Source organism: Astyanax mexicanus, chromosome 12 (genome assembly GCF_023375975.1).
Source record: "Astyanax mexicanus isolate ESR-SI-001 chromosome 12, AstMex3_surface, whole genome shotgun sequence".
NCBI lineage: Eukaryota > Metazoa > Chordata > Actinopteri > Characiformes > Acestrorhamphidae > Astyanax > Astyanax mexicanus.
In genome coordinates, this window is record NC_064419.1 from 40,523,936 (window position 1) to 40,551,919 (window position 27,984).

Here is a 27,984-nt window from a genome sequence, read left to right on the forward strand (position 1 = left end):
AGGACACAGTGCGAGGGCAGCATATTTATAGTTAGAGAGTGGGGGGACAGGTATTTTCAGTGTTTTAAGTAGCTTTTATTAATGTTTTAATAGTTTATTTTACTTTTACAATTAGATCAATGTACAAGATGCTTAGTAATAAATATATATACACACAAGTTGTTTTGTGTGCACATTTATGCATATAATTTCCTGGGAACAGAAATGGCACAGATTCTGAATATGCCTTCTACATTGTTACCTCAGAAGCTGTAAGGGTGTGGGCTTTTATTTGGTTTGTTTGAGAAAAACCAACAGGTACATCCATCCCAAACTACCCACAAGCGACCGCTGCTCGCGCTCCGGGCGCGGATAAAGCTGGAGCGAGGAGGAGGAGCAGCTGTCAGGACTGAGACTCAGAGGAGTCAGCAGCTCACCTTCTCTAACTCTAACTCTGAGTCTGAGTTTTAGTTTTAGTGTTTTATACACAGCGCAGAGAGGATGATAATGCAGCGGTTGGGGGTTGTGTGTGTTGGGCTGCTGTTAGCAGGTGTACTGGAGTGCAGGGAGCTGCCCATCTGTAAAGAGGTAAGATCACCTCCTCACTTTCACACTCTGGAGAAGTTTCTAATGTCTCTTAATGAGCTTTTTGGACTATCAGTGCATTATTAAGCTGATGTTTTATAAAGTCATTTACCACTATATATATATTTTTTTTAATATAAATGTTTTCCTGTTGAAAGTACTGGTACCATATGGTGGTGATATTTAGCTAACAGTTGCTTTATAATGGAAGTAACATGCTCTGAACCTTTACAGTAACAGCTGGAGCCTTTCTGTATATTCAACACGTGGCTTTCTAGTGTCATAATTACATGTATTATTGATTCACAGCAAACTGCTGAAGCAGAAATCATGAATATTGACAGATACCCTTTCACCTGCTGCCCTAACTGATCCCCATACAGTTTTATACTAAGAAATATGTATATATTTTTTGACTGGTAGCTAGAGGTGGGCAAAAACAAATAAAATAATATCACGATATTTCATGGTATTTTCTGTACACTCTAAAAAACAGAGGTACGGTATGAGTACTTTTTTGTACTCAAAGGTACACTCTCCATAATTGTAGCCTCAAAGGTACAATATTGGTCTTTACAGGGTCAGATTTGTTCCCTCTGAAGTACAAAGTAATTTCTAACAGCAATAAGTACAGATGTGTACCATTTAACCAGCCAAAAGGTACATTCAGTATTCTGTACCACTGCACTAATAAACAATATATATTTAAATTGCACATTTTTTATTTGAAAGCCAGACAATTTTGGATCATCAAGTTTTTGAGCCATATTTAGTTGATGATAATGTTTATAATTTTTATAATCTTTACTGGCACAGAAACCATGGGTACAAAAAAGGACTTTCACTGAAAGGTACCTTTTTGTACCTCAATATAAGGTACAGCCCCAGCAACAAGCTTTGTACCCTTTAAGTACAAATCTGTACTTACTTTTCTAAGTATGTATTTCAACAAAATGAACATTTTTAATAAATGTCATTATTGTATACACAATTATATGGCAGACCCCTAATTGAGATTTTAAAAAATGCAAGAATTTCATCAGATTTGTAACAGAAGTCAATGATCCAAAACGTCATGATACTAATAATGTACTCCATATATCTCCATATATCCAGGATTAAAGTAAAATAAATGATAATGGACAGATATAATCTGTCTCTAGTAGATATATAATGGGAATGCTAAAAACAGTAAAAAGTAGTACCCTGATGTGATAATTAGGGGTGGGTGATATTTTTGGTGCACTGTAAAAAAAAAACTGTAGTTTTTACAGGAAAACGCTGGCAGCTGTGGTTACCAGAGTTTTCCTGTTCAAATTACAGACGATAAGTAAATAACTCTACTGAAAAAAAAACGTAAATTAATTTACAGTGATTGAAATCACTGCTAAATTACAATAATAATCTGTCAAGTTTACACAAATTAAATGTTAATTTTGCATAGCAGTGTTCTACATAAAAATACCCTTTCCTGTATTTTTTACCTCTAACAAATGTCTTTGGCGATTTTCTTTTGGTCAGACAGTATATGTGTGATATGTATGCACTACATTCTAAGAATAATTCTATATACTGCTAAAATTATATATTTGACAATTCGATAAGTACAACACTATCAGTGACAGTGGAAAATCTACATTGGGTTTTTTCTTATATTTGAAGAAACCCTCTATGAAGAACAATTAAAGAAACCAATTTAATGGTATATACACACACGTCTGTAAGTGGCATTGTATTTTTTTCTGTACTTTGTATGTTAGTTACTTTGCTGTTAAACATGTTGAGAAAGTGTGAGAACTGAGTAACTTAGTCATCACTAGTGTAGTGTTTATTCAGGCTTTGTGACCTGATCATATGATCAAAGTGGATACTCGTGCATCACTAGGAGGAGGGAGCAAATGATATACGGCCTAGCAAGAATTATGAAAATTGTGGGATGAAGTTAAACGTGTTTACCTGACTGTGGGAAAGTGTTTGATCAGAAGAAAGAGAGTGACAATAGAGAGTAAACGCTGTTATTGATTTTAATGCTCGGATTGATGATGCATTTAGGCTGGCCTTCACTGCACTTTTAACCTTCCTTACAAACTTCAATTAAATTAAAATGTATTTTATTTATATAGCACCTTTTTTTACACAAAAAAGGTGTCACAAAGCAGCTTTACCGAGAAAAACAGGTCTTAGCCTCTTATGAGCAGCACCACAGAGATACCCACAGAGATGCCAATTATTGTGGTGACAACAGTGGCAAGGAAAAACTCCCTTACATTAAGAGGAAGAAACCTTAGCAGGAACCAAGACTCAGCCAGAGGAACAGAACAAAGCAACAGTACAGAGAGATAATGTGGAGCTATAGCTAATGTATCAGGTAGTAATTTATGAATGTGAAAAGGTGATGGGCACATAATGGGAATGGAGAGCTATAGCTAATGTAGAAACAGGTACAGGTACTGAGTTATGAATGTAAAAATGTAGGCAAATTATTTTTTTTAAAGAAAACCTCTAAGAACAAAACAAACTTAAGATCTACATTGGTGTGTGTTGTTTTTCTGTATTCTAAGACCTCCAACAAAAGGACACACAACAAATATGGTTTAGTTAAGTGAGTGAGACTGTATAAACAGGTCACTTAACCATCTTATCAGAGGCTGATAAGAGTACCGGTCTCCGCTGCTACCTGTGTGAAAGTGACATCTGGTGTAACTGCTTTTAAAGGAACAGCCAAAACTTTGAGGGGAATTAAACTAGTCACAGGATATTCGTAAAACTGATGTAAACTGATCATAAAGTGCTACCTCAGGGCACGACTTGGGAACACCCACACTTATAAGTATATATTATAAGTTATGAGGTGTTATCTTGTAACTCCCTAATGTAAGTATCAGAGTCAAAGTAAGGCCTGATAATGTCTAATAAATAAGATAATTATTTATTATTAGTAGTAATTACTACACATTTTGGACTGTGATCCCAGTTGGTGGTAATGATCGTGACCGGTGTTGTCTGCCTAAAATTGACCATTTGAACAGGCTTGTGACTTTGGCAGAAATAAGAGACTAGAGAATAGAGGAGTCCCCACACACATATCCCAGAGGTCACTGTAGCATTATTTTTTAAATATTATTTTATTTAGATTTTTCCCCCATTTTCACCCCAGTTTACATGGCCAAAACCCAACCCACTCATTAGGCCTCCCCCTATCACTAGTGATGCCCCAACATCAGGAGGGTGTAGAGTAGCACATGCCTCCTCTGATACATGTGAAGTCACCAACTGCCTCTTTTCAAACTGCTTCTGATACATCAGCTAACAGATGCATTGTGCTGACTGACATCACCCTTTGGAGTGATGTGGGGAGAGAGCATAGCCAAGCCAATCATGCTCTCTCAGGGCTCTGGTAGCTGAAGGCAAGCTACATGAACAGGATTCGAACCGGCGAAGTGTAGCATTCTTTAGCTGTAGTAGGACATGGCAAATATAATAGAATAGAATATAATACTAATTCCTATCCCATGACATGTGACACATCAAAGTATATTTTGCCAAGTATTTCTTATGTGTCTTTGAGAATGAAAGAGCACATTTAAAATACAAGCAATCAAGAAACAGATTATATTCAAGAGGTTTAACAAAAGCCATTTAAACCATTTTTTTGGCCAAATCAAAAATTTGGCACGTTCATAAAAAGAAGCATTGCACTGATGCACTCAGCAAAACCAAAATCCTAAAAGACAGCGTAATAAAGCTGAGGCACAAAACTCATTTCTTGATTAAGAAAAGCCCCTTTACAACATCTAGTCAAGTCAAGAACACTTAAGGATGTAGGTATAGCTCAATGTCCGCAATCAAGAGACATTTTTCAAGTAAATACAGGGGGTTCAATCAAGATGCTGATTCTTTGGACATTTGAAACCAAGAGTAAACAGGGTAGAAAAAGGTGTCCTACGTTATCTGTCAGACTCTGCAGAGTCACTGTCTGTTATAGCTGCTGAAGAACTGGTTCACTGGTGTTTACTGATGACCTAACTGTTAATAGAAGTAGCAGGATGAGTACTAATGTTTGTAGAGCTGTACTTTCTGCTGATAGTCAAATTACAGAGTGAGTTAACTGACTTCAGCTCAACTGATAATGTTTTTACTTACTGAAGGCAATAGTGAAAGCAGAAAGACCTACAAACAGTTCCACTGTTCCACAGCTAAATGCTAAATGCTGGATTTTTGCCCCTCTAGCCTAGTAGGTTCATGTTGATCTGCCCCAAAAAGTCCTATTCAATTAGAAGTACTTCTCTACTTGGACTAGACAAGCTGTGTGATTCGTGTGTGTTTTAAAAACTGGAATGCTATTAACTTGTGTCTTTTAACCCTGATGAAGGCCTGAGCGCCGGAACGCATTGGTTATTCTTGTATTGCTAATAAATCAGAAATTCTCCAGTCAAAAAGTGCTGCTGGTTTTTACCATTTTTTGATGATACATTGTCCAAGAAATTATTGTGCTAAACTATATTTTGTTCATTTAAAGTTTATTTTTTAGATTTTGAGTGTTGATATTATGTTGCACCCGTGTAATGCAGTTACACCCATTTGAAGATCAATTAACTTTTAATTAATAATAGTTTGGGAGGGTGTGCCAAGCGGTCTAGCATCCTAAGCATCCTAAGCTTCCACTATGACCGGGCGATTGCTGGTTCAAATTCTAGCCATGCAGCTTGCCATTAGCTGCCAGAGCCCTGAGAGAGCACAATTGGCCTTGCTTTCGCTGGGTGGGTAGATGGCACTCTTTCTCCACATCACTCCAAGAGTTATGTCGATCAACACAAGGCGTCTGTGAGCTGATGTATCAGAACCGAGTCGCTGCGCTTTCCTCCGAGTGCGCTGTGAAGCTACTCGGCAATGCTGCGTCAGCAGCAGTTGAAAAAGAGGCGGAGTCTGACTTTAGTATCGGAGGAGGCATGAGCTAGTCTTCACCCTGCTGGGGTTGGGTCAACACTAGTGATTGGCTGCATGGGTGGAACAATCGGCCTAGCTAAATTTGGGGAGGATGGTTTTTAATCACAGTTTTCATAAATCTTGGCATGTTCTTCTCCACCAGTCTTACACTGCTTTTGGATAACTTTATGCCACTCTTGGTGCAAAAATGCAAGCAGTTCAGCTTGGTTTGATGGCTTGTGATCATCCATCTTCCTCTTGATTTTATTCCAGAGGTTTTCAGTTTGGTAAAATAAAAATAGAAAACTCATCATTTTTAAGTGGTCCCTTATTTTGTTTCTAGAGCTGTATGTACAAATATTGAATTATAAGTCAATAATGTAACAAACTTTTGGACAGAGCAGAGCAAGTGCAGTAAATTTGATTCCTCATCCAGCCAGTCCAGTGAAGCTAAAGGGGAAAATTATTCATCCCATAATGCCATGAAGGCCAGGAGACCTTGCATTTGACCCAAGAGTAAGGACAGCACAGGCAGGTTGGGTTTCCAAATAAATGGGAGATACAGCCATTAGTGCGAGCCCTGCGAGACGCCATAGAAACAGAGGTCACTCCATCCTGTTGCCTTGGTTTCATCATATTCATATGGATGCCTGGATTATCATCAGTAGGACGAGTGCCACTCACTCCATTTGATACGACTGAGGACCTTTCTTGCGCTCTTTATTTTCCGTCCTTTGTCTTGAGGGTCTGGACCCTTTTCTGTCTATCTCATCATGCACAGAGCTAATGTAGCGGCACTAATGGGGAAGCGTTGGAGAGAAAGACCATTTAGCCTGCACTGCTCTCTGTGTTTGTTAACTATTAATCCAGTTCTGCACTGTGTGGAGGGTCTGGGTGTGTTTAGCTATACTGTTGTGGACAAATCTCACCACAAATCTCACCTGTGTGTACAGGTACTTGTTGTTTTTTTCAGTTTGATTTCACAAGAAAAATGTATATCTCTCTATACTTACACTTATACTTATATTATTAAAATTTAAATATTATAGCACAGTCTTTGAACACTATTCAAATACTGTCTCATACTATGTTCCATAGTACCTCAAATGGATGTCAGTAGCCAGTTGCAGCATCTGAATGTAAGTGTTACTGTGGGCTAGTTTGAATGTACTCTGGTTTATGAGCTACTAACATTTAATGGATCGCACCGAGCTATAACTAGTTTCAACGAATCTTAAGGAACATAAAACCGCCTCCTACCTAACAGTAGTGTAACCTACACTGTAAATAAAATATCTGGAATGCTTGATTTTTTTAAGCACTAGGAAAACAGGAGATGCACCGATGTGGGAATTCTGAGCCTATGCCGATATCCAATATTAAACGCCTGCCAATATTACCAGGAAAATGATGCACCGATGGTGAAATTCTGAGCCGATGCTGATATCATTATTAAATGTCTGCCAATATTACCAGGAAAATGATGCACCAATGTGGGAATTATGAGCCGATGCAGATATCCAATATGAAATGTCTGCCAATATTACCAGGAAAATGATGCACCGATGTGGAAATTCTGAGCTGATGCAGATATCCAAAATTAAATGTCTACCAATATTACCAGGAAAATGATGCACCGATGTGGGATTTTTTTTTAAATACACATTTTTTAAATACACATTTATAACTTATAACACATTTATAACAGTAGTGTAACCTGCACTGTAAATAAAATATCTGGGATGCTTGATTGTTTTAAGCACTAGTGCAAACAGGGGATGCACTGATGTGGGAATTCTGGGCCAATTCCGATATCTGATATTACACGTCTGCCGATATCAGTACACACATTTATAACTTATAAAACATTTATAATTATCTTTACAGGCCTAGCGTCCACAAACATTTGGACAGAGGTAGTGCAATACAGTAAATGTGTCTTCTCATCCAGCCAATCCAGAAAAGCTAAAAGGGAAAATTATTCATCCCATAATGCCATGAAGGCCAGGAATCCTTGCGTTTGACCCGAGAGCAAAAACAGCACAGGCAGGTTGGGTTTCCAAATGAATGAGAGATACACATTTATAACATACAGAGAGACTAGACACCCCAGTACAATTTTATAACTTTAAAACTAATAAAAATAACTTAAAATTAGCTTCAATCAATGAATTTTAAAGTAGCACAGCCAGTGTCTGCCAATTGCTTCTTTTTTGGCATACAATTAATACGTCAATAAGTATCAGTTTAAAATATTGGTCAAATCAGTTGATGCTGATGATTATAAAAAAGCTATTATCAGCCAATACCAGTATAATTCTGCTATAATTGTCCCTAATCCCTAATTCTGTGTTCTGTTTCGTTGGTCTGAGGTGACAGACGGCACAACAGAACCACAGACAGAACCTGAGTTTTGAGATCTAACTACTACACTATAGCACTGTTATTTAATGGGTGGGGTTTGAACACAATGCTAAGTTAACCACTGTCTGACTCCAATTTTTAACCATTAAAAAATTAATAATTACAACTCGATACTGGTGTTTTATGAAGCATTTTTGGAATGTGTCCAAAAAATATGTCTCACTTTAATGTCTGGGTAATCATTGTTAGCACAGTCCTACATTAGTGATACCAGCTGATACCATGCATCATCCCTAGAGTACACTAAGCTTAGTGTGAGTTTTATAGGGAGTTGACAGCAAGATAAAACTAATGAGACACTATATTTAAATGAATTCTTAATTACTGGAAGATTAAGTCACTTCTTAATGATGTTTGTCAGCAATTAAGAGCTAGAAAAGCTGTTTAGAGGAACAGTATCATGTGTTTGCTCAAGAACTTACTTCCCCCTCAGGCCCTCACCATCAGGGCAAGTAAATAATTCCTGCTAAAGTAAAAGCAGCTTGTTGGCACTGGGAGTTTAAGACATCCTAGAGGAAGGTGATTGTCAGAGGGTGCGGCAGACGACTGTGTAAATATTGATCTGTCCCTGTATTTAAAAAGGGGGTTGGTTTAATTCCTACAAACATTAAACCTTTTAAGTGTCACAGATGTCTGTTTAGATATTTTAACTCTGGAACAGGAATCGAACTTAAGTCCAACTCATGGAAAGCACTGTGGGTTTAAACTTGTGAACCTGCTTTGTTTGTTTATAATAATACCTTAATAATGTACCTGTTGTTTGTGTTTTTTTAGTCAGATTACCATTTTGAGTACACAGACTGCGATGTTCAGGGGTCACGATGGAGAGTGTCGATTCCAAACAAGCCTGATACCTGCACAGGCCTACCTGACCCAGTTAAGGGAACACACTGCAGTAAGCCACAGAACTTTAATATACTATATTATATATATATATATATATATATATATATATATATATATATATATATATATATATATATATATATATAACATGCTACATAACCTTGAATCAATGTGTTTGAGCAGTGAAACCATTAACTTTATTGTATTATATACAGTTATATATTCTAGGCCTCCAAGAATGGGGCACCTCTGACTAAAACTATATATATATATATATATATATATATATATATATATATATATATATGTGTGTGTGTATATATATATGTATATATATATATAAAAACATTAATATCAGATTATAGATTAATTCTTAGACCAAGATTAAGCCTAAGCATAAACTGTAGCACAAAACACAAAAAAAGTCCAGTGGTGAATCACTATTGACACTGTAATTAGTTTTAAGGTCAAACAGGGGAAACAACACAGAGTGTAGTAGATTTATTCTGTTTGAGCTGTTGCTCGATTAGTGGTATATGTACACTGATATGCCATAAGTCATGGGATAGCAATGTCCACATTGTCACATATGTACTGGGAATACGTCATTAAAGCCATTTGTTTCACAGAAACAGGACAGTTCCAGCCAGACACTATCAGTCATGATCATCTTTACTACCCGCTGAGCTGTCCACTGTGGGTAATAATAATAATCATGGACATTGCGGTGTTTTTCAGCTTCCTTGGGATATGGGATTGAGACTGTTCCCATGTCTTGTGACATTTATTTTAGTGTATTCTAGATGGACAAATTTGGATTCAACAGCTCATTTAAACAGATTCCACACAGTACTGCTGAGGCCTGATGATCATCATATACTCATATATTACTACTGTACCCGTTCCCCTCACCAGCATTTACCTGTAATGAGGGCGAATACCTGGACATGAAGACGCAGGAGTGTCAGAAGTGTGCAGCAGGAACGTATTCTCTGGGCACTGGCGTGGCTTTTGACGAGTGGGACAGCCTGCCTGCTGGGTTCATTAGCCAAGGCATCAACATGGAATTCGGAAACATGCTCACAAACTGCACCAAGTGTGTATGAGATTTAAAGCCTTATGTGATTTATTACTTAAAAATCAAAGATTATTATTTGTATTAAATGTTTTCCTTGCTATGCCTAAAGGCAGATGAAAAAGTCAACCTCTAAATAATGCTCCTTTTAATCTTAGAACTTTTTTTATGTCTAGGTAATAATGATGCTGCAAAATACTAGTTTTTGTTTAATATAGAACCATGTTTGTAAAAGAGAATTGTAACACTTTACTTGGATGGTCCATTGATGCTCAGCTGACTTTCAACTAACATTCAATCAATCATCATTACTCAGGAAAACATTGAGCGTGACCCTCATTTACAATGTTGCCGAGCATTTACAGCATCAAACGGATTGAAAACATTTAATAAGAAATCTAAAATAATAAGGAACAAAATAGTAAAAAAAAAACAATAATTAAAATAAATACTCATTTTAAATCAACATTTAATATATATATATATATATATATATATATATATATATATTAAATGTTGATTTAAAATTAGTATTTCTTTTAATTATTGTTTTTTTTTTTTACTAAATGTTAAGTAAATAAAAATAAAATATTTATAAAATAAATAAAAAGGTAATAGCGAAAGTAAAGTAAAATGATAAGAATGATAAGAAAGAATTTAATTATTAATAATGAACTAAGAACAGAAAAATCAAACATGAAATATTAGATTAAAAGATAAAAAGTAATAACAAATAAATAAAAAAAATTAACATTCACAGGCTTTCTGGTAGTGTTTTGAACCTTAAAAAGTAAAAAAAATGATTCAGTAATTCAATTACATGTCTATTAAATGACAAGTGAATGTAAATGATTCTCTATTGAATGTAACCCTACATCCAACTCTTAACATTTTAGGATTGGATTTAGGGTTAGATTTAATGTTTCGGTTAGGGCTGTGTGTAGGGTTAGGTTTAATTTTTTATAATTTACATTCATTATAAAGGTTATAAGTTGCATTTAATAGACATTCAGTTGAATGTTAGTTTTGTAATGTCAGTTGTGCATCAACGAGACTATAAAATGGACCATCCAAGTAAAGTGTTACCAAGAGATATTTGAGAGTTTGAAACCTTTTAATTGGTGAAGGACCTTTACATAAAGTGAAGGTCTTTTAAACCTTTACAAGGTTCTTCACATCTCCTTTTACATAAGTCCCAAATGTGTTTTATGTATAGGGTATGTTAACAGTAGACTGTTTTCCATCCTCATTTCTAACTGTGGATAGAAGTAATATAGTCTTATTATAAATAAGTAAGATTGTGTAATGTATGTGTTTTTGTGTCTTTGTGTGTCTTCTTTGTCTTTGTCCAGCTCAACCTGGACCCCAAAAGGTGACCACATAGCCTCTAATACAGATGAGTGCAGCTCCACACTATCGTATGCAGTGAGTCTGAAGCAGCCTGGCTCCGTGTCCTTCCAGTACTTCTATCCTGATTCCAACATCTTTTTTGAATTTTATGTAAGTGCTATTAAATCATTTCAGGTTCATTTATTTAACATGCAGCTGTTTAAAATATTTTATTTTACCAAATTGAAAACCTCTGGAATCTAATCAAAAGGAAGATGGATGATCAAAAGGTCACAAGCTGAACTGCTTGAATTTTTGCACCAGGAGTGGCATAAAGTTATCCAAAAGCAGTGTGTAAGACTGGTGGAGAACATGCCAAGATGTTCCAAGATTAATTAATGTAACATTTCAACTCAAAAATATAAAAGCTATAATGTAATTGGTCACTGTTCTTATTCATGGTTCTTCATGCATGTGTCCAGGTTCAGAATGATCAGTGCCAGTCTACTGACTCCCAGAGCCGATGGCTGAAGAGCTCTGAGAGTGACTGGGATACTCACTATGTAAGTGTGATTTCAGTAATTCACTCTTCCTCAAAATGATCCATCTAAGTTTATTTCTTTTATTGTTGATGATTATGGCTTACAGCCAATGAAAACCCAAAAATGAGTATCTCAGAAAATTAGAATATTATATAAGACCAGGTAAGTCCTGCTGGAAAATGAAATCTGCATCTCCATATAAGTTGTCAGCAGAGGGAAGCATGAAGTGCTGTAAGATTTTCCAGGAAAACAATATACTGACTTTAGACTTGATAATAAAACACAGTGGATCAACACCAGCAGATGACATGTCTGTCCAATCCATCACTGATCATCAGTACATTTTACATTTCATTTGTAAATCAAGGGAGCAGAGTCTGGAGGAAGAGTGGAGAGACACACAGTCCAAACTGCTTGAGGTCTAGTTTGAAGTTTCTACAATCAGTGATGGTTTGTAGAGTCATGTCATCTGCTGGTGTTGATCCACTGTGTTTTATTATCACGTCCAAAAATGAGTGCAGTGTTTTCCTGGAAAATCTTACAGCACTTCATGCTTCCTTCTGCTTCTGCTGACAACTTTTATGAAGATGCGGATTTCATTTTCCAGCAGGACTTGGCACACTGCCCACACTGCCAAAAGTACCAATTAGGTTAAAATATTGTATTTAAATTTTTGTTCATAAAAAACACCCACACATAACAAGTGGACTGTAAAGATGTATTAAATGGATCATTAAAGCTTTTATACTAATTTTACCTTGTTTTGTGTAACCAGGTGCAACTGAACAGTGGTAACAATATTTTGTACTGGAGAACCACAGGCTTCTCTCTGTCTAGCAACTCCGTTAAACCAGTGCTGCTGAAGAATATCGCCATCTCAGGTTTGAAGCCTCTCATTTTCATCATTATTGTACAAAAAACTACATTACATCAGTACATTGCTTTCATTTTATGATTATCTCCATATATAGTCATATACAATTAAAAATCCCTTTAAAAAATCTATATTTGGACCAAACAGGATGGCCTGAATCATTTGCATCTGGAACCTTCTTTCTGAAGGCTTCAGATTAGGGGTGTTGTGAAAGATATAATACCCTGAAATATCAGCCACCCCTAATTATCGCATAGGGTACTGCTTTTTTGCTATTTTTAAGATAGCAAGAAAATCACACTGTTCTCACTTCCCATGATATATCTACAGATTATATCTGTCCAATATAATTTATTTTACTCATTTCGTTATCTGATAAAATTCTAATAAAATTCTTGTATTTTTAGTACCTTAGTTAGTGGTGTGTCATATCATATTGTATGCATTGATAAAATGTAATTTTTATTTCGTTGTTTTATTTTGTGTGTTTTTTTTTTATATTATATCGCCAAGAGTATCGTTAATTGCAAAAATACCTTAAAGTATCATGATAATATTTTAGGGCCATATCGCCCACCTCTACTTCAGACATCTCTTAGAGTCTGATCATGGTGATCCAATCACTTCAACAAAGAAGATCAAACAAGCGTCTAAAGAATGTCTAAAGTTTAAATAAGACTCCTCCAAAATCTCCAAAATCTTTATAACAATTTTCTAAACATCTACAGCTGATGTGCTGCACCTGATTTTAATTTTGTATGTTAGTAGCCATAAAGTGGTCATAAATGTGGAAATTGCATTATTCAATACTGTCTAAGTCAAGGTTAACTGTTTTTCATAGGCTTTTCACATATTCACTGTGGTTTGCTGCCCAAAATAAAAATTGAACATAAAAATGAAATCAATAACATCCTCAAATAAAATCTTCACAGGGGTTGCATACACATCTGAGTGCTTTCACTGTAAGCCTGGCACCTACAGTGATAAACCCGGGGCTGCCCGCTGTGCCCCCTGTGCTGCTGACACCTACTCTAACAAGGGAGCCACTGTCTGCCAGGAATGTGAGAAAGAGAAATATTCAGGTATGTTTCTCAGGCATGGTTCTGTACCATCTGTATTACAAACAAAAATGTGTGGAAGTGTTAAATTGTGTGAGTTTATACTCCTGAGGGGGAAGTTTAGTAGAGTTTATTCCAAGGTGTTCAGGAGCGTGATTTAACTCTCTTACCATTAGTGTGAAGTCTTGACCACCAGGGCAACTTCCATGGGGTATTCCATTGTATTTTATATAATGGTTGATTGCTTAGCTAACGTGTTGTTGGCTATAAGAGCAAGTTAACATTTTCTGCACTGTAAATTGTGACAAATTTCTGGTAATGCACTGAAAATAGCAGTGTTTAAAATATTACAATGTTTTTCAATAATATTAGTTTAATACCAATTTTTTTTGCATTCATTGTTAACACTGTGAAGGAGTTTATGTTAAAACTAACTCTAGCTGCGAGCTGTAATTTACTCTAGATGGGATAAATATTTTAACTCCCACAACAGTTCAGATTTAACTCTGAAGAGAATTTGCTGTGCATCAGCATTGTTTTTTTTAGCTCTCTGGTCAGTGTCACGCAGACAGTAGAAGCTATTAAAGTGTTCATGACAGTTAGTGTATCTGCATAGATAAAACATTTGCAAATAATCATGAAGGAGTAACGCGTATGGAAATACAGTGAGGGCAATAGGGCAGAAGGGCAGAAGCCGTGGACGCTGCCTGGTGCTGAATTGTGTTTTATCACTGGATCTAAACGTGTGTGTGGGTTTTCCTAATCCCTCCTGCTCTTTCCTCTGTGTGCTCGGAACTCTAGGGATCGGATCAGGGACGTGTCAGGATAGACCAGCCTGCACCGCCACGGATTACTTCTACACTCACACTCCCTGTGACTCCACAGGCCAGGTACTAATGCAAGAATACCACGCTCTGCTTTCTGTGACTGCTGATCAGCCTTTTTTCTATATAACACTCTGGAGATGGACCAATATGAACATTTTAGCTAAAATCAAAATGAAACACAATAAAACACTTGGCTGGAGGATGAATGATTATTTAACTTTGTATAAATTAAACAGGCAAGGCAAGACAAGTTTATTTAAATAGCACTTTTCATACACAACAGTGATTTACAAAGTAGAAAATACAAAGAGAGTCACATAAACATGTAAGAGCAAAACAATAAAAATGGAAATAAAAATAAAATAAGAACTAGGCATGACCATAACATGAATCAAACATAATTAAAACAATGTATTTAAAGAAAAATTTAATTAACAAAATTAATTAGAATGGAAGGAAGTGCTGTTACAGCTAGAAAAAGACAATTCTAACAGAATCAAAATGAATAAAATTAGAATATAAGAAATGAATTTAAGACATGATACAGAACAATGTTAAAAGAAAATGACAAGTCATTATAATTAAGAATACACAAGTAATGAAAACTAAAACCAAAACAAACAAAACAAGAAATAAAGTACTAACAATGTGCAAAGCAGAGAAAGTTTTAGATGAATAAACTTGGGTTTGGGTAAATTTTACTTTTGGGTACCTTACAGCTCTGGGAAAAAAAATTATACCACTTAAAATGATGAGTTTCTTTAATTTTACGGAATTTAATACCTCTGGAATATAATCAAGAGGAAGATGGACGATCACAAGCCATTAAACCTGAACTGATTAAATTGCACCAGGAGTGGCATAAAGTTATCCAAAAGCAGTGTGTAAGACTGGTGGAGGAGAACATGATGCCAGATGCATGAAAACTGTGATTAAAAACCAGGGTTATTTCACCCTGTTTTTTTTTGTGTGTGAGACGTGCCTTCTGGTATGTCAGTGTATATTAATAGCAAACTCCACTATGGACTTCACTATAGACTTTTTGCCTATAGTGTATAATTGGTCATTGGAATTACACTGATTATAAGCATTCCCCTCTCATTTCTCTTCATAGACACAGCTGATGTATAAATGGATCGAGCCAAAGATCTGCAGTGAGAATGCAGAGGGAGCAGTGAAACTCCCAGCATCCGGAGAGATGCAGACCTGCCCTCCCTGCAACCCTGGATTCTTCTCCAACAACTCCTCCGTCTGCCAGCCCTGCCCTCAAGGATCCTACTCCAATGGAACAGGTACAATTCACATACAGAGTATTACTGGCAAACTGAATATCCAATTCCATCAAGTCCAGTTTTGAGTTTAATAAGAAATCCGGGTTGTAGTGAAATGTGATAACAAGTTTATACTAAGGCTTTTAAAGTTCTTAGTGCCTCGTTTTAAATGTCAGGGTCCTCCGAATTCTACCATTGTAGTGTGGAGCTGCTTTGAGCTTGTCCATAGTGTAAAAATAGTGTAAGATATGAATGATAAATAATAAATAATACATAAACAAGATATAAATAATAAGATATGAATGATAAGAAATGAATAATAATGAACTAAGAACATAGGAAACAAAATAAACAATAGGAATAAAAAAACTAACTAGGTACAAAAATACATATGTAAAAAAAATAGGAAATTCTAAAAAGACAATAAAAAATTCACACAAAAAGTAAAGAAATTATAAAATATAAAATAAATAAAAAGATAATAGTAAAAGTTAAGTAAAATGATAAAAATGATAAGAAATTATAAAATGAATAATATTGAACTAAAAACATAGGAAGAAAAAAAAAAGGAAATTCTATAAAGGCCATAAAAAAACTTGACACATCAAAAGTAAAGAATTTATAAAATATAAAATAAATAAAAAGGTAATAGTAAAAGTAAAGTTAAATGATCATAATGATAAGAAATAATACAATGAATAATAATGAAATAAGAACATAGGATTTAAAATAAACACATAAAAATACGAAACTAACTAGATAATAAATAATAAATAAATAAAACAAATTAAAAATTAAAATGATAAGAAAAACTAATTTAAAAAACTAATTTAAAACAATCACAGGCTTTCTGAGGATCAGATGCTGCCTCTGTAAATGTTATGTGTTGAATTCACAGCACACTATTAATTTATGTAATGTTTACAGAATGTTCAGAGTGTCCAGTCGGAACAGAGCCGGTGGTGGGTTTCGAGTATAAGTGGTGGAACAGAATGCCCGGCAACATGAGGAGCTCCGTCTTCAGCCGAGAGTATAGTGACACTCAGAGGAGCACAGGTAAAAAAACACAGCCTTCATCTGACCAACATAAACTGTGCAGCAACAGATTCATAGCGACTTTACTTTATCTACAAGATGTTTCAGCTGTAGGTAGGAGTGTGTAATAGAGAGTGAAGGACAGTAAGTGGTTAAACACAGTGTTTAAAAACTCCAGCAGCACTGCTGCTTTATCTGATCCACTCACTGTACACACACAGCACAACACACACTAACACCTCATACACCACCACCTTGCTAATCATCAGTGCTAATCACTGCAGTGCTGAGAATAATGAACCCAGTATTGTGTCTCGTCTCGTCTCGTGATATTAGTGTCTCGTCACACCCCTAGTTCTGTCCTGTGACTATGAGTGTATTAACAAGGAGATGGTGATAATGTTATGGCTGATTTGTGTAATTCGATACAAGTAAAGTGGTGTTATTGAGCTGTGCTTTCTTATAACAGGATGGGAGGTAGCTGGAGAGTACATTTACACCACACCAGGTGACCTAGACTCGGACTTAATGATGCTAACACTCACTGTGCCTGGTTACAGGTAAGAAACAATAAAGACAGATACCCTGCTTGTTTTAACCAATTTAATTTCTGAATCACTTTCTCTGATTTTGCTATTTATAGGTATATGTTTGAAAAAAATTAACGTTGTTGTTTTATTCTATAAACTACAGACAATATTTCTCCCAAATTCCAAATAAAAATATTGTCATCTAGAGCATTTATTAGCAGAAAATGAGAAATGGCTGAAATAACAAAAAAGATGCAGAGCTTTTAGACCTCAAATAATGCAAAGAAAACAAGTTCATATTCATAAAGTTCAGAAATCAATATTTGGTGGAATAACCCTGGTTTTTAATCACAGTTTTCATGCATCTTGGCATCATGTTCTCCTCCAGCAGTCTTACACACTGCTTTTAGATAACTTTATGCCTTTACTCCTGGTGCAAAAATTCAAGCAGATCAGCTTGGTTTGATGGCTTTTGATCATCCATCTTCCTCTTGATTATATTATAGGTTTTCAATTTGGTGAAATCAAAGGAACTCATCATTTTTAAAGTGGTCTCTTAATTTTTTCCAGAGCTGCAGTATGAATACTATAGTATAATTGCTGTCACATAAAAAAACTGGCATGTTCTTTGGAATTGATTATATGAATTAATCAACTGAATTAATAGAAATGCTCCAAAAGGGCATGAGATTAATATCCATTGAAATCTAAGACATTTCCCCTTTGTTTTGTGAAGTTCCTGTGTTGGAGAACCAAGGATTTGTATGACAGTGATTAATTGTATCAAGAAGACATATAGGATGAGATATAAACATATAACTGTTTAATGGCAAGACCTTATATTGGCAATATGATATGTATCTTGATACAGGACTATTTAATAAATCACAATATATATCACAACATATTGCAATTGTTAAACAAATATATATATATATATATATATATATATATATATATATATATATATATATATATATATATATTGGAAAACTGTCATAGTAAAAAAATATGCTATTATATTATAAAAAGTTTACTTTGAATGCAGTCAGAACATTGGTATCTAACAACAAAGTACAACACTGCTAGTGGGCGGGGTTCAAACACAACACCAAAACCACTGTCTGACACCAATCATTAAACTAATAATCAACACTGTGTTTTTAAAAATCCATACAATATAGCAAAACAAAATATTGCAATGAGATACAATATTAATATTTTAAGCTAAAACACATTGTAAAGACCCCTGATCTGTATAAACGTATAAAATCAGTTTTTTTTTACCGATGTATCGTTATTTTCTTTTTCATCTTCCTCAGCTTGCCACAGTCCCTGGCTAAAGATAACGAGAGAGCGGAACTCTCTAGAATCACATTCGTTTTTGAGACCAAGTGCACAGCTGACTGCAGGCTTTTCTTCATGGCAGTGAGTGCTTCAGCTTCTGTACACATTTCAAAAGCTCATTCCAATAATAAACATTGTCTTTTATAACTTAAACTTCAATTATTTTTCAAGCTTGTTGAGCAAGACACAGAAATGCATATTTGATGTTTGTGTCTGTTTATAGGGTTTGAATGAGAGGAACAATGCTCTGGCAGAGAGTTGGAGAGGCACCAATGGGAAACAGTCCTACTCTTACCTGATTAAGAGTAATCTTACCGTCAGTTTTACCTGGGGCTTTCAGCGCACTGAGGCCTACACCACGGTGAGCACAACAGACTCTGGAGCTTCTCTTTTTTTGGGCTGTTTTCTGTATCATAAATTAGACCTGTAACAATAATTACATTATTGAGTTATCATGCAATAAATTAACCTGAACTCAATCATTTGTGCTGACCTCAGTATTGCTTATCATGTTTTTCTTAGCAAGAAAAGCCCATTAGCTTAAATGAGTCAGTATGCTGTCTTTGTTTAAAAACAGCATTTTGTTTATGTAGATTTTGAATATTCTAAATATTATTAGTAGATTAAAAACACTGTTTTCTAAGTGTATTAAAATGGCAATATTATTGATTATTGCAATTATTTCTGGGACAACCTTTCATCCAAAAATCATAACAGGCCTTGCATGAATTTTCATTAATTTCATTGCTGCAGTTTATTGTTATTTAATCTAACATGTTTGTAGGGCTTTAACAAAGACAGGATATAGCAACATGAAGACTAGGGCATGTCTCCTCTGATACATGTGAAGTCAGACTCCGCCTCTTTTTAAGCTACTGTTGATGTAGCATTGCAGAGTAGCATTACAGCGCACTCGGAGGAAAGCCCAGAGACTCTGTTCTGATACATCAGCTCACAGATGCAGCCTTTTGCTGATCCACATCACCCTAGGAGTGATGAGGGGAAAGAGCACCATCTACTGTATCCACCCAGACAAAGAGCAAGGCCAATTGTGCTCTCCCAGGGCTTTGGCAGCTGATGGCAAGTTGCATGACTGGGATTCTAACCAGCAATCTCCGGTTCATAGTGGCAACACCAACACCAACAATTATTTAACTTTTAAACCTAACTAGTACAACTTTCATTAAACATTATTTTTTTAATAAAAAATACAATTCCATCTGGCATTATAACTCATGCACATTTGTTTGCTTTAATTGCAGGAAAGGCAGTACAGTTCAGACTTTGCTAAACTCTACTCCGTCCACATCACTAATGTAATCGGCGGGGTGGCCGCTGAGTGTCGACAGTGTGCAATGGACTCCTCCCATAAAGACTCGGCCTGCGTGCCCTGTCCTCCCGGACACTACATGCTAAAGGGGACAGGAGTCTGTAAGAGCTGCCCATCAAACACCTTCATCAGGCCTGAGCAGCCCCTCGGAGAGGAGGCCTGCATCCCATGTGGACCCAACACACGCAGCAACCAAGTAAGCACTACTGAGCTCTTTAGCTCTTTAAATAAATAAGACCAGTGTTTAGTCACAAATAACCTGTATAGTAGATACTACATGTGTAAATATACTAACCATGTACTTTATTTCAGGCACGTTCTGCATGTGTGAGTGACTGTACTCTGGCTGTGAAATACAGAGGACAGACCCTGCAGTACAATTTCTCTCCTCTGGGCAACATCACTCACTTCCAGAGCAGCCCTCGCTTCACCAGCAAAGGCCTGCGCTACGTCCATCAGTTCAGCGTGGGGCTCTGTGGCACTGAGGTAATCAGGGATCTTGTCTCGATAACTGTTTATTTTGGATAATGATATGATGATAATACATTAATATAGTGTAAATACTCCAAACACATCTTTTAAAATTGCTAATTATTTTACTTTTTCTTTTTTCTTTTTTTTCTGTTCTTTTTACTGAAGTTTTTATACTGCTTTTGACGATTGTAGTGTTCTCTGTGAATTATTTTATACTTTATAAGCTGGAGTTTAGTATTGCTAGTCATGCTAAATGAGATTTTGAGAATGTTTGTCCAGAAATCGGCAGTGGGAGCAATTGAATGATCTTCCTCTCATTTCTTTATTGATACAGAGACTGTTTGATCTAATTTAGATAAGAACCTGTAAATTTAAGGTACAATTTTTGTCTGTTGAGTAGATATTAAGAAATTCTAAAATTAGTGGAATGAGTATAGCATTGCTTCCTTAATTCATTAATTTTTGAGATTAATATTGATCTAAAAAGTTGTAGATGTTAAAAAATACTGGTTACTCTCAATGCCATATTTCTTCAGAGCCAAAAAAAACTTAATTAGAAAGAATATGAAGAAAATCAAACTTGAACAAACAAAATGTATGATTATTTGATATTAAGCTGATATTTGGGGCTAGTTTAAGCTTTCTGAGGAGCGGGTTTTAGACTGACTTTGGGCTGGTCATTTTTGTTAGTCTTGGCAACCCTGCTACTGTAGAGGATTTTAATAGCATCTTATTTTACTTAAGCACTGTTAGCTCACTACAACTCGTGGTGTAATTATTCAGCCTTGTCTGTGTTTGTGTTTTTACAGGGCCGTGCTTTGGCGTCGTGTGTTGATAATGTGACAGACAGCAGTAAAGAAGTGAGCGGTTATGTCTGTCAGTCAGTCACAGTGCCCTCAGAGGTCAGAGGTCAAAGCGTGGTGTCTTCACAGCCCTTTGTCATTGGAAGCACGTTAATTGGTGAGTTATAAGAGGCAGCTAAAGCTAAAGCTAAAGGGAACACCTGAAATTATTTTAATGCAGTTTTTTATCATTTATAATCTTTTTTATTTTTTTTTAGGGGTAACAACTGAGTCCACCCTGGATCACATCTCATCTTCTGAGGATAGCTTCCCTGCTGACTCTGAATCTGATCTGCCTGATGTTATATTCTATTACCGGTATGATCTGACAGAGTTTGTGGCTCAGAATCAAAAAGTTTGTTAATTAAGACAAGTTATAAGCTAAGTAGTGAACACTGAAATGGATAATGAGCTAATTCTGTGCCTTTTTGTTTCCTTAGAGCAAAGGAAACAACACAGGCGTGTAAAAATGGAAGATCAGCCTCCATCAGGCTCAGATGTGATCCCAAGGTCACAGCCATGGATCAGGTCTATGTACCAAGGTACTGTGGAGACTTGTTATACGCTGTAAATTATAACAGGGGTTGTTGCTCCAATAAAGAAAACTGTACAGTCTAATGCAGTTGCAAAACACGATGCGAGAATAGTGATTTGTCTGAAACTTAAGAGTTTTGGTTAAGCCCTGTTTCAACTGTTGGCAGTGGCAAATTATATTGAAAATTGGATTTTATCAGTCTTGTTTTATCCCTAAATGTGCAACATTAGCCCTTGTGACAGCACTTCTCATCTTTTCAGAATTAGTCATTATATAGATACAGAATACAAAATGGCCTTTGAATATTAACTAGATTTAACACAGATAAACAGACATCCTAACAAGATGTTGACATTTTTATAGCCTCTGCATGCTAATTTTTAACCCTCCTATTACAGTAAGTACCAGGGGCAGATTTGGAAGTTTTGGGGCCCCAAGCAATGTTTTTTTTTTCTGGGAGCCCTGATAAAATGATTTTTTTTTTAAGTAAAATGTAATATTGACTCTGACAAACTAGCTGTCTCAGGTACCCCATCCTCGTCAGACATTTCAATTCTTGCTGCTGCCAAAGAAATTGGTGAGCTTTGTCAAGCTTTTTGTGCATTCCTTAATTTTCTTTTTTGGGCACCACTGGGATAAGACTGTTTCATGGTTGTGCTAAAGCTAGCTTAGTCTACCTGGCCTGGCTTAACTTGGGTGTACAAAAAAGAAATAATGCGTTTTTTTTCCGTTTTTTTTTTGGCCAGCAGGGGGCCCCCTGATTCCTGGGGCCCCAAGCAATTGCGTGGTTTGCATGGTGGTTAAATCCGCCCCTGATGAGTACATACACTCAGTTAGGGGTGAGGTGGCACCTCAGCCATAATTGTTGGAAACTTCCCGCGTCAAGCTTTTTTTTTTTTTTTAAGAATGCCCTTATTAAACCCTTATTAAAACATAATAAACATATTATACAAAACTCACTTATTCCGTGCTTTTGTATTTCCGTTTGGGTGTCTACTGCCTCTATAAACACTCCAAGCACAAAACAAATCCATCAATCTGTTTTCTGTGAATCAGTTGAAAAAGTTTAATGTCAGGGATCATATGCTTTTATGAGTCCTTTAATTGGCTCCCTTATTCTGGCATCACAATAAGTAACCCTGCATAGAACCACCCATAATTCAGTTGAAAATCTGCTATTTCTGTCTGCTAGTTGTGAACCTCAGACTTTGTCTGAAGGAGGGATCTACAGCAAGTCATGGCAAGTCAGCACATGAGGGACAGAGGGAGATGTCAGTACTTTCCAATAATGAGTTTTGTGCTTCTGTCGCATTTAAGTTTTGCTATTTAGCACAAGCTAAAAAGCTAATATGTTGTAAACGCTCAGCGTAAACATTGAACATGGCCAGCAACAGCTTATTTGCATAAAAGTGACAGAGCCCTTAAATGGCTCATTCTGAAAGGGACTGGAACTGGCAGGAATAGAGGTGGTGGGATCTCTTTATGTGAGAGTGATTTTGTGTAAAGAACTTCCTGAACATGTTTTGTATAGCTCATAGACCTGTTGTATAGGTTGAACCTGTGTAAAAAGAGGAATAACATGCTCCCTTTAGATAGCTTTAATAAATATTTGCTGATTTACTGTACTGAAATTTTGACTTGGTGTAAATGCACTGTATTGCATACATCCTACTGTAAGGGATTTAAATAATATCTTAGTTATTTTGTAAATACTGACACCTTCTGGTAAAAACAAGTTACTGCAGCTCACTGAATGTTCAGTAACAATATTTTACTTCCACATATTAAATTGCAGTGGAAAATGTGTTTTCCTGTCTTCCTCTGTTCCGTCTCTCTGCAGCAAGTGTTCAGAGGGAACCTGTGATGGCTGCTCCTTCCACTTCCTGTGGCGCTCCCAGCATGCCTGCCCTCTCTGCTCTGAGAGAAACTATAAAGAGATAGTGAGTGCGTGTATTGAGGGAATTCAGGTAGGTGTAATAAAAGTGAATTTAACATTTACTAATCATTTTACAGCCAACCACAAGTTGTTTTTCACACGCTAAACAAAAAGCCTATGTGTGTTTGTTCAGAGGACGACTTACGTGTGGCAGCAGCCTCTGCGATGTACAGGAGGCGTATCTCTGCCGGCTCCTCGGGTCAGCGCTTGTGTCACTCTGGATTTCTGGCTGAAATTCGGTGTTTCTGTTGGAACAGTTGCGGCCGTTCTGCTCATCACTATTAGCTGCTACTTCTGGAAACGGACGCGCAAGTGAGTTTCTATGTTGGTACAATCTGATTATCCCCAGCAGGTTTCTTCCTGTGTTTAATTTATCAGGGTACCAGCAGGTCCATAAATAGTCTCAAAATCCCTACATTTAATTGTACATATTCAAGGTCTATAAATGTCTTTTTAGGAGGGGATAAATATATTAAATATATCTGAGAAAAAGTGTAAATAACCATGAAATAAAAAGAAGATTGACTCCAAAACATTTTTGTACGTTTTTTTCATAGCTACTACTTTTTATTAAATTAAAGCAAATTATAGTGTATACAGGTATGTGAATGGTTTATTAATTGATGTGCCATTCAAGCCAGTTAAAATGTCTTAACTATTTTAATCATGTTTTATTTTCTTATTATCCTTATACTCCATTGATTATTAACATATTTTAAAAATCAAATAGAAATCTAGGGAACATGTTAATTATTCTGCCAGTGCTTTTGGGAAAGTAGTGAGTAATTAAAAGGCTGTTTTGAGTTTTTGAGTTCCCTTAACAGCGCACTTTTTATGTTTATTGATAGTAATTCTAAATATTTTTTGCTAATAGAAAGTCAGTGGACTGATTATATATATATATATATATATATATATATTCTTTTTTTTGTGAGAGGTATTAAAAAGGTCTTAAAAGTAAATAAATTTCAGCTTTAAAATTGACAATTCTAGCCAGACACCACCAGTCATAAACATTACCCCCACTGCACTGTCCACTGTGGGTGGTAATGCCTTCTATGATATTTTACCTGTATAAACGGGGCACTGTGGATCAGGGCCAGTGTTCAGGCTCACTCACAAGATAACACCTCATAACTTACAGTTATGGGCATTCAAATGTTGTCTTCCGCAGTAGCACTTCATGAACGAAATATGGTATTTAATTGCACAAATCTTCTCTGCAGGCTGGAGTATAAGTACTCGAAGCTGATGATGAACGCAGGAGAGAAAGAGTGTGATCTTCCTGCTGCAGACAGCTGCGCTATTATGGAGGGAGAAGATGCAGAGGATGATCTTATTTATCTCACCAAGAAATCCTTCTTCACCAGGATTAAGTCCTTCTCCAGAGAGGTACACTGGGCTTCATTCATATAGATGTATAGTTTTATGATTAAAGCTGTACACACTCTTCTTAGAATATGTATAGTGTTTAAATGAAGTTTTTTTTTTAAACAATTTCATATTCATAAGGCACACAAAAGCTCAGAAACTTAATATCCAACAAAAAAGCAACAAATGTTATATAGCACATATGACACAATTAACATTTGGTTACAATAAAATAAACAACAAGACAACAAATAAATGCTGTTTTTACTATATTATTCCTTAATTCCTTGTAGAAAAATCTTGCAGATAATTAACCATTCTCAAACATTATGGTAACCAATTCCACAAACTTGCTGGTAGTAATTTATTTTTACAATTTCAACAATTTTTCAAGCCCTTTAACTATAAACATGCTCTTCTCTGATTGGCTGCCCTTTATTGTGCACTTAGGCTAATAGTAGTTCATTTGTTTTTCTTTTGCTTAACAATCTACGAGTCATGGAGGAGTCATACAAAAAAAGCTATACATAAACATCCAGATTTAAAATGATTAATTAGGGTTGCACTGAAATTATCTTTTTTGTGTATACCAAAACTGAACAAAATTCAACCTTTAAACAAAGGCTAAATACAAAAAACTTTATTTACAAAAAAAACATTATTTGCATGTTTTCATTAATTTTGCCTCCTTTTTGGCACTGCTTAAAAATAATGTAATGGATTTTTGTTGTACCTTTTAAAGAAAAAGCTATTTGAATGTTTATTGAACAATCCAGCTGATGTGCCGAATGTTACTGATATAACAATACTGTTCTGTATAAATTTTTCAGCCTTTTTGCTTATTTGCCCAAAAACAGAACGGCTTTTCTTGCCATTTTCAGATGCAACATTTTGGCTGCCTAATAAATAAAATATACCAGCTTTGCTTAAAATGCCAAAAATAAGTTTAAATATTTGACCATGTTTTACTTAGTTTAGTTAGTAAAATTCAAATACAAATAAACACTGGATGTTCTTTATTATTTTTAGTATACATCTTTTTGCTTATTAAATGGACTGGAGACTTATTATGAAGCGCAAAATGGCAAGTGGCTAATGGCTAATGATTAACTGTTTTCTGAGCTGATAACAGATGGATAGCACTGTGCTGGTTAGATTAGTAGGTTCGGTGGTTTGATATGATATGTGGATAATTTCTAAAGGTCATTCTGGTATTTAGTTATTGACCTCAGAACATTTAATGTGCTAATTCCATAAGGAATTAATTGCTGTATTTTTTATGAAATTTATTTAAGAATGAAGTCACTGTGCTGGTTAGAGAGGAAGATCTGTTGTTTGATATAATATGTGTATGATGTCTGTACATTACTCTGGTCTTCAGTTATGAGTTTTATTCTCGTATTGTCATATATCTCGTTACAGTGACCGAAAGACGGTTAATTGGTGTCAATTTTTGTATGCGTTATTCTTTCTGTGTTTAATTCATCTAAATTAAAGTGTTAATTTTACCGCCCTTGTTGTAATAGTGCTTCCTTGTTGAAATTTCCAGATGTGTTATAAAATGACTTTGTCTCTTTCCAGAGAACATCTGATGGCTTTGACTCTGTACCTTTGAAGTCATCCTCAGGCATGGAGATGGAGATGAACTAACCTACTCTAGGACCTACTCTATCAGATCAGGAGATTGTGATATCATGTGGTGTCCAAATGGTGTGTGAGATACAGGGAAGAATCGCTCAGCTGTATAAAGATACACCTCCCCTCACAGCAGACAGATCAGCTCTGTCTGAGCTTTACAGATTTCCTTGCCGGACTTTCAGACTCTCTCAAATTCTCCTAGTGTGCTGAGGTTCTGACTGACTAAATGAGAAGAGTGAAAAGCAAGGATTCGGTTTCATTTTCAACGTACTACTTATTCTACAAAAGTTTTGGAGAAAAAAAAAATGTTTGTTTGTTTCTTATGTTCGATTCCTTTACAGTTTACATTATCTCTCTACAGTTTATATTAAATCTGTTTATGTTCAGTGTGGGTCAGAAACACTACTGGGAGTAACTGTGTTTTTCTTTGCCTTTTTGAGAATTGTATTTAGTTTTATAAAATATTCATTAAGTAATATTTTGCCTGAGTATTTGTTACCATACCATGTTTTTCATTTTTATTTTACTAAATTTGCCAATTTCTAAACAATTTTTCTTGTTTAATTTTACCTGTTAATTTATTTTCTCATATTTAAAAGCACCATGTATGTATAGACTGAGGTGCCTTATAAAGCCTTTACTCATATATTGTGTTCTGAGTGTTTCCTTATGTATAACAATAATGAAATAAGGCTGCACATTATATCATTTTAGCATCATCACTGCAATGTGCATGTGCACAAGTCACAAAATCATTCAATGAGGATTAAAATTAAAACCATATCACCTCACCTCAGTTTCACTTCCCTCTTTAAATAAATGTATTATACATGTTTGTTTCTTTGACTGTATTGACTGGAAATTGTAAATGGTACAAAATTAATTAAACTATAATTTAAAAAGTATTTTAGTAGTAGAAAGTAATAATCAATTGTAGTATTAGGAGGTAGTACTTAATAATATTAGTAAGAAGCAGTTATTAGTATTAGTAGTTGTAAGTAGTAGTAGTATTAGTAGTAGTAGCAGAAAGTAATAAAAGTAGTAATAAGTAGTATTATAATTATTAGTAGTGATATAAATTAGTAATCAATAGCAACCCGTATTATTATTCTAATTAGTAGTAGTGATAGTGGGATAAACAAGTAATCAGTAGTAGGAGATGCATCCTTTTTTCATTTTATTTATCAAAATACACTGTACATACACAAGG

General features: G+C 35.5%; 1 protein-coding gene across 1 annotated transcript; it reads left to right on the forward strand.

Annotated features, from left to right (window-relative positions):
• The first annotated feature begins 354 nt into the window (after positions 1 to 354).
• Positions 355 to 27,565, forward strand: elapor1 (endosome-lysosome associated apoptosis and autophagy regulator 1). Its single transcript, XM_007231919.4, has 22 exons — positions 355 to 567; positions 8,689 to 8,809; positions 9,676 to 9,856; positions 11,188 to 11,335; positions 11,647 to 11,727; positions 12,482 to 12,587; positions 13,513 to 13,662; positions 14,440 to 14,528; positions 15,580 to 15,757; positions 16,664 to 16,792; positions 17,241 to 17,331; positions 18,624 to 18,729; positions 18,872 to 19,009; positions 19,911 to 20,174; positions 20,291 to 20,464; positions 21,262 to 21,412; positions 21,513 to 21,612; positions 21,735 to 21,836; positions 23,670 to 23,796; positions 23,899 to 24,077; positions 24,992 to 25,157; positions 26,718 to 27,565. The coding sequence occupies exons 1-22, from the start codon at positions 481 to 483 to the stop codon at positions 26,784 to 26,786; spliced, it is 2,937 nt and encodes a 978-aa protein (XP_007231981.3). The 5' UTR covers positions 355 to 480; the 3' UTR covers positions 26,787 to 27,565.
• Positions 27,566 to 27,984: the final 419 nt, after the last annotated feature.